Below are 13,779 nucleotides of genomic sequence, written 5' to 3'. Positions count from 1 at the left end.
ACGTAATTATTTATTTTAATGTGTGCATGCATTTATACATGTACTTATTCTACAGATCACCATTTTTTTGTGGTGGGGATAAATGTTGTAATCCCCCCTTTCCCACAAACAAGAATAAATTATAACACTGTCTGGTTGTTGTACTTATTATGTGTTTGTTTCAGATTTCATCATAATTTGTATAACTGCACTCAGTTGACAGATTTTTCTAACATTTGTATGAATTTTCAATGACCAAATCTAAGTTTATACTACAGTCCATAAACGATATACGAACGTGTAGGCGATAAATATAGTAACTATGAAATCAATAAGAACTTATACTCCACAAACGACTAAGCGATTATATTTAAGATATCGAATACAATTTAAAACAAATATGATACGATATACTAAAAATACAGATGTTATAATAGTTTTATTTACTTTTTCATTCATAGTTATATTATGTTGTAAATTTTTTCAGTAGGTATATTGAAATTTTTTTAGAAAATACAACACATGGTTTGGACAATTTTAAAATTGCTAAACAAGTACAATATTTATTTTTATATACTTGAAAAATTAATTTTGTAAGTGGAAAAATTATGTATTTATTTTAATTTCAAACAATGTTGGTGTAAAGTGCTTCTAAAGTGAATCATTACAAAATAATGTATTCAATCGTTGTTATGAAGAAGTTCAGTATGTCAGACATTAAATCAATATACAATATACTGTAATAAGAAATCTTAAGTATACAAACCGAAAACCAAAGTTTAAGGAACTCTTATTTATATAATATTGTTGGTATAATTTACTGTGGAGGTAATAATTATTAATAGTTTATTACTTCAAACAGCTCAAATTTCGAAGAAAAAGCAATTAACAAAAATGGTTTAAAATTGTATAGTGTATTAGATACAATATGTAATACAAATCAATAATTGTATTTCATAAATGTTTAAACTTTCTGAGCAATTATTAATCTATTGATTGAAAAATGTTAAACATTGTTTGGATATCGTTACATAATATAAATAACAACTAGGTAATCACACCATCAATGTTGATCAATTGCCTATACATAACGCCGTCATAAAAGCTGAAACATATTCCCTTCATTTACATTTAAAATGGCTTGTAATAACGTATTGTATAAAATCAATTAAATCAATTAAATCTGAGAAATAATTATAATTTAATTTAAAATAATTATTCTTTTGTGAAAAGTTCTATTTTCTAACTTAAAGTATAGAACAAAGTTATACCTACATGCATTAAAAATGAGCCCGAAACTTCCTAAAAAAGTTTTTATCTCCGGATTAGAATAATTTATAAAGATAAAAAAAAACCAAGAAATAGATTTTTAGTAAAAATCAGAAGTCTTTTTTGTCACCTCTGTATTTCTTTTATAAGCTTCCAAACTTTCGATGTTGAAAGACAAAGTTTACGTTTATAGATTCATGTTTATGAATTGAAATCTTTTTGAACACACGAGAGTTTGTATTTTTATTAATCAAAACAGTTATAAAATATTCTAAAAAGTGTTCCTATAGTCGGACATTTTCCCGTAACGTTATTAAATAAAAAAATTAAGTCGAATGTCGATTATGCAATCACATACGTCTACATCTCAATTAACCAGAATCCATCGAAAAGTAATATTGGATACGACAAAGTGTCCTAAAAATATCGTGCGTGTTATTCACCTATAGGTACCGTTTATCTGGTTTATTAAAAACAGCGCGCACCCATCATAATACCATATCCACCGTTTTTTTTTTTTATAGAAGTCGCAAAAAATAATAATTTATCAGCGACCGCGTAAAGTAGGTATAGTTCGAAACGCGTCAGCGTATAATAATATGATGCGTGCACAAAGTATATTATTATATAATGTTTTTTTTTATTTTTATAGCCCGTTAAATAGATTTTTCTTAGCAACCGCAATTTTAAGCGGTCTGTGTAACGCGCGCGAGAAGGACGAGGGAAGTCATCTGATAACGGTCTCGATGAAAAGCTTTCGTCGTTTTCGCGGAAATCTCGTTTTTATCGGCTGCGGCGGCGGGCAAGAGAACAGACGGAGACCGTTTAAACTCCCCGTAATCGCGGTTCTAGTAATTACCATCGAAGTGGTATACAGAGCGGTAAGGGTTTTTTCTTCCATCGTTCTTATCTGCGTGCGCCCTCTTTCACGGCGGTTTCCACACAATTTTTTTTCGTGGCTCCGATAGATCACATAAAAGGATTGTTATATTATTATTTATCTAGGAACACCTATAATAGTAGACCTAACTGCGTTGAGCGTTTAGACGGTCGGTATTTATTTATTTTTTTATCTCTCTTCATAATACAGCAGCCACGGCCAAGTGCGTTCTTCGAGTATTTTAGTTTTCTGTTTTATTAAAACGGTGTAAGGCACTCATCGTTGTACAGCTGCTGACGACCGTCACCGTGCGTTCGACTTTTTGGATTTTATCGGACTATCGATATCAACGAATATGTGTACAACATCAAACGACGTGAGCGTTTATTATTATTATTTTCAAAATAATGTTAAAATATAGTTATCACACATTTGTTGCAAACGCACACGTTTATATTCAGAATACCATAGTTAAACCCATTATGCGACGCGTGCAACATCTTATTTAAGTGTAGGTACTTACCTACTCTAAATTCAATACAATATTATTATATTATTATCATCGCAAGGAGAACTATTATAAGAAGTCGATAATAATAAGTTGATAGCAGTCAACACCTAAACCCTGATAGTGTGGGATGTTGGGAAAAGTAAAGATTATTTTTTTTTCGAATTCATCGTAACAAAATGTTGCATAATTTGTATTACAGACATTATACATTGTAACTATACGTTGTGTACGTGTATCGCGTATGATCAAGTGTATATATTATTATATATAATGATATTTACATTTTACTTAGATTTAGTTCATACCCTCCTTCCTAAAAAAAAAAATATGTTCCGAGATAAATTATAATTATTAGACACGACAAAATGTTTAATATCACTACCAAACATTCTGCGCGAGTAATGCAACCAGAGCGGGCCATCAATCGCCCCCCCCCCCCCTTCTACCGTAGTATTACGATCGCGCGATTTTCTCTGGACCAAGTGTCGGGCGTACGATAAGACACGATACGTCGTCGGTCACGTTTTAGTATAATACATGTACCTATGTGGAAATTCCGCGAACAAACCGGAAACCATCTGCCGGAAACTGTATAATAATAATATAGTTTCATTCGTTCCTCATCGCGACCCGCTCGCGCGTTCGCGGTTCATCGCCTTCATCGTTACGACAACGACAACGACGACGACGACGACGACGACGACGACGACGACGATAATAATAATAATAATAATAATAATAATAATAATAATAATGATGATAATTTAACGTCCGCGTCTCGTGTACATAATATTATTATAATATCTGAGCGAGGGCACCGGCGGGCGCGACAACCGCTCTTGACACGCGACAGATGGCGTTCGACACACTCGGCGGGTCATTATAATATTATTATATTATTATGCATTACAATATACACACACACCGCTGCGGCCGCGCGGGATCGGAAGTTTTCCGTCGTTGGCGGCGGCGGTTTGACCCTGCACGTCTGCAGACTCGCAGCGGCGGTTAATATAACGACGGCAAACAGCGGGATTTCGCGGTAATCGTCTCCCGAAACGTTTCATCGTCAGTATGATAATATACTGCAATGTGTACACAATACGTATATAAATACCTACACGCACGCCGCACGTCGACATCCACGTGCAAGTGGCAGACGCGTAGTCGTATAATATCTACTCTAAGCGTATACGGCGTTCGAGTTCTCGAGTCTTGCGAGCTCGTTACCGATTCAACATGTTTAACGCCGCGCGACAAGCGCGACGGCGAACAGTTTTGGAGAAACTGCTGCGCAGCGTAGAAGAGAGCGTTTTTTAACCGCGGCCAGAAGTAGGGCGACTGGTAGTCCGCTATTTTTTTTTACGTCCAAACAACTCCATTTTTCTGAAATAGACATAATGCAGTAGTTTGTGAATTTCTGATGACTTATCTTGTACATTGTTATAACGCTGTCTGATGCTACAACTTATCCGTGTTGATCCTACAGTCTACACTGTACGTTAATTTTCGTGTTGAGCCTACACGCAACGTTAATTTTTAATTTGTACTTCATCAGTTGTATTGTGAGTGAATGTGTGGCATTTTTAGATTATATATAATTTATTATTTTTTATATGATTATTGATATCTCCTAATATATACTGCAGGGTCATTCGCCGAGCATGGTTGCCTCAATGTATTCGTATGATAATACATTTATTCAAAATTTTTATTTACTGAATATTTATTTATTCTTAAGGAGTATAATTCTATACCTTTTAAGAAGTTTCCCATGATGGTGATACAATTTTATTTTATACAAATTCATAAACCATCGTTTTTTACTGTATATTTTTAATCTTATAACTTTTTTTGAAAATGTTTTCTATTTAAAGATTATTATGAGTTATGACTCCTTAAATCTAAGTATAATTAGACAGGTAAACAGGTATCGAAAATATTTTTCTTAAGAATTACTACTTAAAATTGTTAATGAACTAGATATTGAATACATGCATTATTTTAGGATAAAAGGTAAGGATGAACGCATGCTTGCCATTTGGTGAATAAATCGATTTTCAATGAAAAATGCACACACAATAATATCATGTTATAGACCGTGTGAACCCGCACGAATGCGACCATGAATACGTGTCTAAACCACGAGTATTGCGTACTGCAGACGGGTCTCTGGGCGCGACGTGTTTTTTATTCGATCAAAGGTGACAGTGGGAGGCGTGACATAGGTAGTAGTGGTATATATTAAATAGGCGTTAAAATTTAAATCCTACCTCACACCTTAATAGGTGCTAATAAGGGGTGGAGCGAATAGAAAAATGTATGAGTGAGTTTAAGTAGGTATACCTAGTTACTATAATATGTAATACACCTACCTACGATTACAACGAAACAGTACTCTTTCTATATTAAGCTGCATACTTTTTACAGTCATCACTCTATGTTACGTTTGGATGACGTATTTACGAGTCCCGACACACGTGTGAGATATCCCCCCCCTCCCCCCGAAACACACATATTAATATTTTATATATAGGTACGCTAGCGCAAACAGAGAAAGCTCCTCACTCCGTCTCTCTGTTGCTGCAATAGCGTATAATTGCGTGAATCGATTTTAAAAATATCGTCCACACACGATTTAATCCGATCGACGTCGCGTGTAGTCACGTGTATAGTCACGTTCGCCCGAAAGAATACCTATCCCACATTTAAAATTATTTAAAGTGTATTATAACCATCGTCGTTTCAATAATATTTTATAAAACCTACAAATGTATTCGCTATTGCTGATGGAATTACTTCGATGTGCGCATTACGTTTTTTGTTGCCACGTTATCACACACTATATGCCGTTGTTAACGAGCAAGTCACAAAGTACCTCGAGTACAGTATATACACCTAGTCCTCTTATTAATTTGTTTTGCTTTCTGCAGTGTTTTCTGCGTGGGTTTCGGGAAAAAATGTAAATTGAGTGCATAATATTAAATTGTACCTAAACATGTGTATGATATGCGTGTCGTATAAATAATATAGATAGATACGTACTATTATATTGTTACTGTTATACATACAAGATTTTGTTTAGGCGGCTTGTTTCTCGCACATGTTCGATTTGATTATTTTTTCATAGGATGATTCCGGTTTTGCACAATACCGTCTTAATGTATTTTATTTTTTTTCACCAATTTATTTCAACAATGTCTTGGTGATTTACTAATGGATTACGTTTTTCTATGTTACCGTATCTTTTTAAAACTTTTATATTGCGACGCACATTATACTTATGCATTTTATTTGTTTAGCGAATGTCGGTTTCTTAGAATTATTGAGAATCGTCAGGGTTTCAATATTATAAATTATAATAATGTAATAATAATATTATGTGTTCAATTTCAGCAGATCACACTTTTTTGATCGAATTTGTATAATATTAACATCGTAAATACACGTACGATTTCGACTTTTTTTTCTTCTGAAAAATGTTTTTCCGTTATGTCTTAGAACCATCTGAAAAAAATACTTCCAAAAACGTAATAACTTCTGTAGAAAATGCGCGTAAAAGAATCTCCTTGATCCATAATTTTTGTAGGGACAAACGATAAACAGTAATGAAAAAAACGATGTATTATGTGCAGACATACAAATCACGTCACGCGAAATTGCAATCGTTTACGAGTGTTTAGTTTGTATAGGTACTCGTTATTGTTTTACGCCTTTAAATGGGCGATTGACAAGAGCAGGCGACGAAGGGTGCCAGGGGGGGGGGTGCGTCCTTGACTGTTTGAAGGGGATGGTCGTGTGGGTGATGTGCAGGGTTCGAAAGATGCTCGCCACTCTTGGCACGATGGGCCCCACTACGCTAAGTGAATACAAGCGCGTACATGATAATATTATGGTTTTGCGCATCGATTCGACCAAATGATAATAAATGTCATCCGTTTGTCGGTCGGTGGGTGGTGGGTCGAGGGTATAACGGTCGAACCGTAAAAATTTCTTTTATAAAGATATACACTGTCGAGAAGACGACTCACTGCTGCGGCCGACGACGACGCCACTCGGCAGGACTTCGTCTAGTCTTTCGGGCGCCCGCGAGGGAAACGCTAACGGCGGCCCAGCTATGTACGTCTATATAGGGGTCGCGCCTCGGAGGGCGATGGGGATGCGAGTGAGAGAGTATAAATGGATAGAGACGATAGCGAGCGGGTGGGTGGGAAAAAAATAAAAACTAAAATATATCTCTCGGTGAAAACTACGTATGTGTGTGTGTGTGTGTGTGTGTACGCGCAGAAAAGCGGCAACAATAATAAAACCGGGGATGGTGTATAATATACGAGACGAGAGGGGTGGTCGCACGGAGCAGATTAATCGGCGTTGGCAACACAAACCGACTCGATGGCGCCGCCGAACGAATATCATATCCGCTCGTCCTTTTGCCCGCCGCCGCGAACGTATATGATATAACGGTGGAAGTCAATCGGAGACGAGTGGTGTATTTTCTCATGCCGTACTTAAAAGGATTTTTCGGAGCGTAAGCGGAAATTATTGTCCCGCTGCCGCAACCGACACTATTATAATACTATAGTCGAGAGAATGTCGGTAATATACTATTATTATTATTATTATTATTATCATCTACGCAAACGATTATTATCTGTCAAAATAGCGAAAAGAACAGAAACCTATATAAGAGAAAGAAATAACAACGCCGTCTGTAGGTAAACCTTCTACTATAAGTATTGTTGTTATTATTATGGAGATGGCGCGTTTCGGGCACAGTGAAAGAGAGTTTCTCACAGTCTGTTGTAGCCTGTATAGGTCAAAAACAATACATTTTTAAACATATTCACAGTTTCAATATTATTAGAAAATTAGGTAAATATATTACGTGAACATGACAACGAGGCAAGTCGATTGATCGGTCAGATACGTCTATACTCGCACATATACGCATGTACATTACCCGATGGAGACTAATACAACAAACGACAATATTATGGATTGACATCGAGGGGGGCGCCTCGTCGTGTATGACGCTTATTCCTATTTAACCGTGTATAATATACGTGTATTATTATTATTATGAACACAAATTTACGAGTAAGGCGTCTAATAAATGTTGTTAAACCAATGTAAATAATATACATAATATTATAATAATTATTATATGCACCGTGCGCGTACAGCGGTAATTTATTGATTTTGTGTATTATTATATTGTTACAGGCGTACAGGCCAGTTGGGACGAGTGGTGGACATACGACGGAATATCAGGTATCGTTATTATATATTATTATAATTATGTCATTACTATTATTATTATTGTTACTGTTATATTACGACGATAGCTGTAGTTGACAAAATACGCTCGATCGATAAAATAATAATATGCGGTGGTGTAAACAAAATATATTAAACACATTACACCAAAACGTTATTGTTATTGATTTGATATTTTACTGTATAATGTGCACCGTATGATGGCTCATAAAATTAGCATACGAATTTTGTACGCACAGAGATTTAATTAAGGTTTTAACCGAATTCGACTACTACACTTAATAATCGCGATTCAAACTTAAACAAATTATACGCGCGACCCGAAGACTTAAAGGCAACGTAATACTTTATAAGTAGTTTTAATTTTAAAATATGGTTGTTTAAAAGTACACTCATTTTGTACAGTATTATGCGAAACAATGATCAAATTAAAGTATTGTTACTTGCTATAACTTGAATAAATTAATTAAATAAACAAAAATGTTTATTTAAAAATTTAGCTGATTAGATATTTGATTCAAATCCTATTAGGATATTAGGTATTGAGTATTTTTTTTTAATATAGTTACAATAATTCCATTGTGACAGTTAAACATATATTTTACATACATTTACAAAATCACAAATAATTTTTATAAAATGGTTTCTTCCAAGTATAATAAGTATAATCATTTTTAACACAATTGATAAAAGAAAGTATTTTTTTATACCTACTACACATCTACAAAGCAAGATACGATTACAAGCATTTTTACAAAATATGATTTTCACGTTACCTGAAATACGTTAACATAATATTATTAACAGTTGAAGTATAATATAAAATCGGATATATTTTATTAGATGTATTAGTGTATTATATTAATTGTCTTTCTATTATAACACTGCAGCATATACGTCCAGTACTATCTGTGTAAATTAACTTTATTATTCTGGGGGTGTGCAAGTACATCTATACAAGTGAAACCCAACTTTCATTATTTCGTCCGATGTTTTACATTTTAACCACGGGTCCAAAAAATGTTTTAGTAAAACCTTTCATCTTATCAAAACTTTATTCAGTATTTTATGGTTGACAGTTTGTTATAGTTTGATCATATACATTATTTCCTGTAATCATATCATTTACAAAATGGTGTATTTAAAAAGTACCGTAAATTGTTTACTGCGGTGAAGATAATGTGAACATCCACGAAGAGGTATAGTTTTTCACTGCTACAAAAAAAAAAAAAAAAGAAGGAAATGTATGATATATTATAACAGTGATATTTTGATGTTGATTTATAATATGTACAAAGTATTCAATTTTATCTCTAATGTATTTTAAATAATATAACAATACAGTAACTACCAGCAGAAAAACTATATTTTATTAGTATGCATTGAAACTTGAAAGTTCCCTTTCATATTAATAAGTTGCACAATCTAGAAAATTTTTTAAAAATAAGTTTATATTTAAAATGTATTATGTTATGTTAATTTGATCGGTGCAACTCTGCAGTAGCGCAATTAGATTTAGATTATGGAGGGGGAGGGGTAAACGTTGTAAAGTAGAAATTAGAACTAATTTTTGTGGGGGTGTTTAAGTAAATTATTAAATAAAAAACAATTTATAACATTTTATAAAATATGAATAATAACTAAAATTTTTATATTTTATTTTATTTCAAAATTTTGAATATCTATTTGTTGGTAAATACAAAAATTAGAGAAATGAAATCATTTATAGTATAAATAATATTTACCAATTATCTACTCAACTGTGACATACATTGTATACAATATAGTTAAGAAGAAAACAAAATTATTCAAGTATATAGATAGGCGCAAAAAGTACCTATCTAAGATTGTAAATAATGAACAAGTATAAAATATGAACTATAAAAATAAAATGATTTACATATTCATGTCGAGAAGAACGTTTATAAATAATATTTCGGAGTGTCATTAACAACTGTGCTATAAGTATTATGTATTTGACTTGGGTTCGCGGATTTATTAAACGCATTTAAAGTTTTCAGCCTTAAATGACGTATCCAATTACGTTCTTGAATACTTCAAAGCAGTTTGCTTATGGCGCTCGTGAATTTCCCTTATTAATAAACTTTGAAATTATAACGAAAGCTTATGATAAGAAAATAATTACTCAATAATTTAATAATGAGTTATACTTATTCAAAATACACATCAAATAGCAAATATTATAGTAAGGAAATGTAGTATGGGATAGAACATTTATATTGTTTTGGTCTAAACTTTTTCTCGTGCAATTAAATAACAGCGCACACCGTTATTGTTACGGCATAACATGATACCATGCAGTTCAGCAGATACGTATCAATTTTGTTTTCAGTTTTATTGTTTATAAAATTATTAATTGTCGATAGTATAAACGTTCATTTTTTCACTTTATATAATAAGAATGGTCATAAAAATATCGTTAAAGTATCAAACCCTTCTTGGTCATTTTAACGACGAAGTTTTAGCTTTTCGTTTGTGTGCAAAAGAAATCTTAAGTTATTTTCATTCGGTGGTCGGTGAAAACATTAAGGATTTATTACCTCGTTGGCGATGGGATCGGGTTGCAATCAGATAATATTATCAAAAGAAACTTAGTTTTAGATTTTTCCCGCTTCTCCGAGTTATTAAGGTTTATTGTAGGCGACTGTAGTTTTATGTCGAGTTTGTGTATGGGGAATTTATGTTTGAGGCATAAAATTACTACAATTTTATTATTTTATATGTTTGGCAAATTTTCAGAGGGAACATAATTAGAAAAAAAATGCTACGTGACTTGAAGTTTCATTATTTTTATTTCCAGCAATAAAACTTTCCGCGGAATGAAAAAAAAAACAAACAAATAAATAAACTGCAGTAGTCGTTTTAGCACCCGACTGTGCTGAAACTGATTTACTAGAATCGGACTGTAAACAAGTACTTTCAGTAAATTTCTTGACAATTGTGTACTTGTTACTTTTCAATCTTAAGCATCTCTTATACCTATCTGACGCGTTGTGTTTCGGGGCGTTTAAGGTTTCTAATCACGATTGTGGCTTTTGTGGCTCACTATTGAAAACGTCGAGACGATAGTGAACTGCTATTGTTTCGTTTAAATTCGCTGAATAACATTGTTTTCTTATTTTATTTTAGTTTTTCATTTCAGAATTCTTAGTAGGTCTCGGGTTAGTTATTTTATGAGAATTTATTATGACCCATTTTGAAGGTGGATTATTATCTGCCCGCAGCAAGTTGTTTGGTATAAGATTGAACTATGATTAGACTGTAAATTCCTATTCCAAATATAGAATGTTATAAATAGAGTTTATATCCAATTTACAGTTCAATAAAATCACCGTATAACTTAATCGTTATTTGCGTTAAATTCGTTCTTAGAAATTGTATGTACGCGTTTAGAGAAGACCATAGTTATAATGAAAACTTAAAAGAAAAAATTGATAAAATATAATATACTATAGAGATTACGTCGTGTTCAGGAACGATACCATGTTTGATTCATGAAGAATTATTATTGAAGAGCATAAATACGTTAAAATAGTCAATTTTGAATAAAATATTTCAAAAACTTGGCAAAACATATCTATAACTACATCTATATAATAGAAAATGTATGAATTTTTAGTAACATATAATTTGTACACGTTCAAGTACCACAGATTGGTAATCCGCTTATACTTTCAATCATGACTGAGAAAAATAGAATACAAGCCAAAGTCAACAAGCCAACTTATAGATCTGCAAATTATAAACAAACATCCAAGTTGTTATTGTATTTGTTTTTCCAAAAAGGATCAAAACACAGCAAATGTATTCCGGTCACACATCGCCGTTATGTTTACAATTGCGATTTTACTTTACACTGGTGACGCCGTCTGGGGATGCATAAAAATCATCGAAAAAACTGAAAAATAACAAAAAAAATATTGCCATTAAAGCTTATACTATTGGCCTGGTGGGGTAATACAAGTTTAAATTGAAACTGTGTTAAATTAATGATTGGGATCATCTTTGATATTAATAAAATCGGTTTACTATTAAAGATTATTGAACTTATTATAGGATACTTTCTTATGGATTGAAACTTATTTTTGTTATTGGGACAAATTAAGTACATAATAACGTTTTAATAACAATTTTAAATTAAGCCGTAAGCTATTTTATATACCTAGCTATAAAATGTTTTATAGAAATGGGTTATTATGTTTTAAATCCCTTTTATGTATGAAGGTACACATTTAAGATCGTTCATACTTATAAAGTTATAACTATAATTTCTTTGGCCTCTAGCAGTCTTATATTTAGAAATTATATTGTTTTTAATGACATGTTATTAGATGTATTTACAGAGTGATAGTTTCAGAGTCAAAAGGGTAAAGAGCTTTTAACCTTTTATAGACTCAATTTTGACCAAACTAAATAATGTAAAATGAAATAATTATTAAATATTATGTTGATTAGTAATAACCCCCTGTTACTGTTAAGATTTAAATTTGTTTAATTTTAGTTTAACATTGAAATAAAAAGATAAAATTAAACCACTGAAAACTGAAAACGCGTTTTATTTGTGTGATACGCGGAACTATCGATAATTTTTCTAGGCGTTACCGAACAAATTTACGATTTCGGATTTGTCAATACAGCAAAAATCCACATATTTCTTACCCAGCTCCAGACATGGTCCAGTTAGTAACGGTTTTTATCGTCGGTCATAAACGCTCCCAATGCCCTGCCAAAAGTTATGACTTATATTTATTTTTTTGACGATAATAACAATGTATGAGTCGTAAAAGTTCGATGAGACTGCTAGGAGATGTTTTTTCACCATACCCATTCGTATATGTGTGGATCCTTTAAATGGTTCTAAGATAACGGTCAATAAAATTCAGATTCTACCACCCGCAAACCGCGACCGTCTATCTTTTGGTCACCACCGTCGTTGGAACGGTACGCGTGATGCACAATAGGGCATATTTTTTTGAACTGGCAAAAATTATATAACATTTGAAATCCTCGAATGACGAATGTTCTATTTGATTCGCGTTTGCATTAACACATTAATGTTTAATGTGTTTCACTTTTCATTTTTTTTATGTGTACATTGTTATTTATTTAGTTAGTATTTTTTCCGACCCCTTGCCCCAGACCCTGTCATACCTGTCGTATCGGAAAACCTTTTTAATAACGCCAGTTTGAAGAGCTTAAGATTTAAAAATAACGAAATAATCAAAGAACTTTATTCAACTGACTAAAATTTTTATTCAAATAAAAATATTATCATTATTATCGTTCTTCAAAGAAAAATATGTTTAAGCAATATCGGCATCAATTATTTTGTATGATCATATTCGTTTTTGATAATATAAGATAATAGTATACATTATTTATACCATTATTACAATTTACAAACGGTAATAAAATATCTTAAATAAGTATCCATAAGTACTATTACATTTGGCGTTGAAATAGATTGTGCTGTATAGTAATTGTGTGTAATGATTTAAATTTATGCATATATAAATGTCTTATAAAGAAATAATAAACATTTTTAACGATAAAATAATCATCATTTTTACAGTATATTGTATATACATTGTTCAACTTGCATTATTGAAAGGTATATTATTTTATTATTTTGCATTTGTATCGTACCTCTTTGTAAACAAATATAATCATATATTATTATCCTTCATTTCTATACGTCTTACGTAGTACGTCAGCATATTATATTATTCTCACTTGTTTAGTGTCACACGTTATTATATTAAATTCATTACGATATTTGATACCTATAATATATTAGGTATAATAATATGTATACTTATCTTATATAATATATATCTTCGAT

General features: G+C 32.2%; 1 protein-coding gene across 3 annotated transcripts in view; it reads left to right on the top strand.

Moving 5' to 3' along the window:
* Window positions 1–13,779, top strand: part of LOC132950792 (carbonic anhydrase-related protein 10) — a 108,417-nt gene that overhangs the window by 14,520 nt on the left and 80,118 nt on the right. For all 3 annotated transcript variants that reach the window (XM_061022356.1, XM_061022353.1, XM_061022354.1), the window contains exon 3: window positions 7,863–7,910. In XM_061022356.1, coding sequence (XP_060878339.1) covers window positions 7,863–7,910 — 48 coding nt within the window. The remainder of the gene's footprint in view (window positions 1–7,862; window positions 7,911–13,779) is intronic.

Source organism: Metopolophium dirhodum, chromosome 8 (assembly GCF_019925205.1).
Source record: "Metopolophium dirhodum isolate CAU chromosome 8, ASM1992520v1, whole genome shotgun sequence".
Lineage (NCBI taxonomy): Eukaryota > Metazoa > Arthropoda > Insecta > Hemiptera > Aphididae > Metopolophium > Metopolophium dirhodum.
This window is presented reverse-complemented; position numbering and strand designations above follow the sequence as displayed.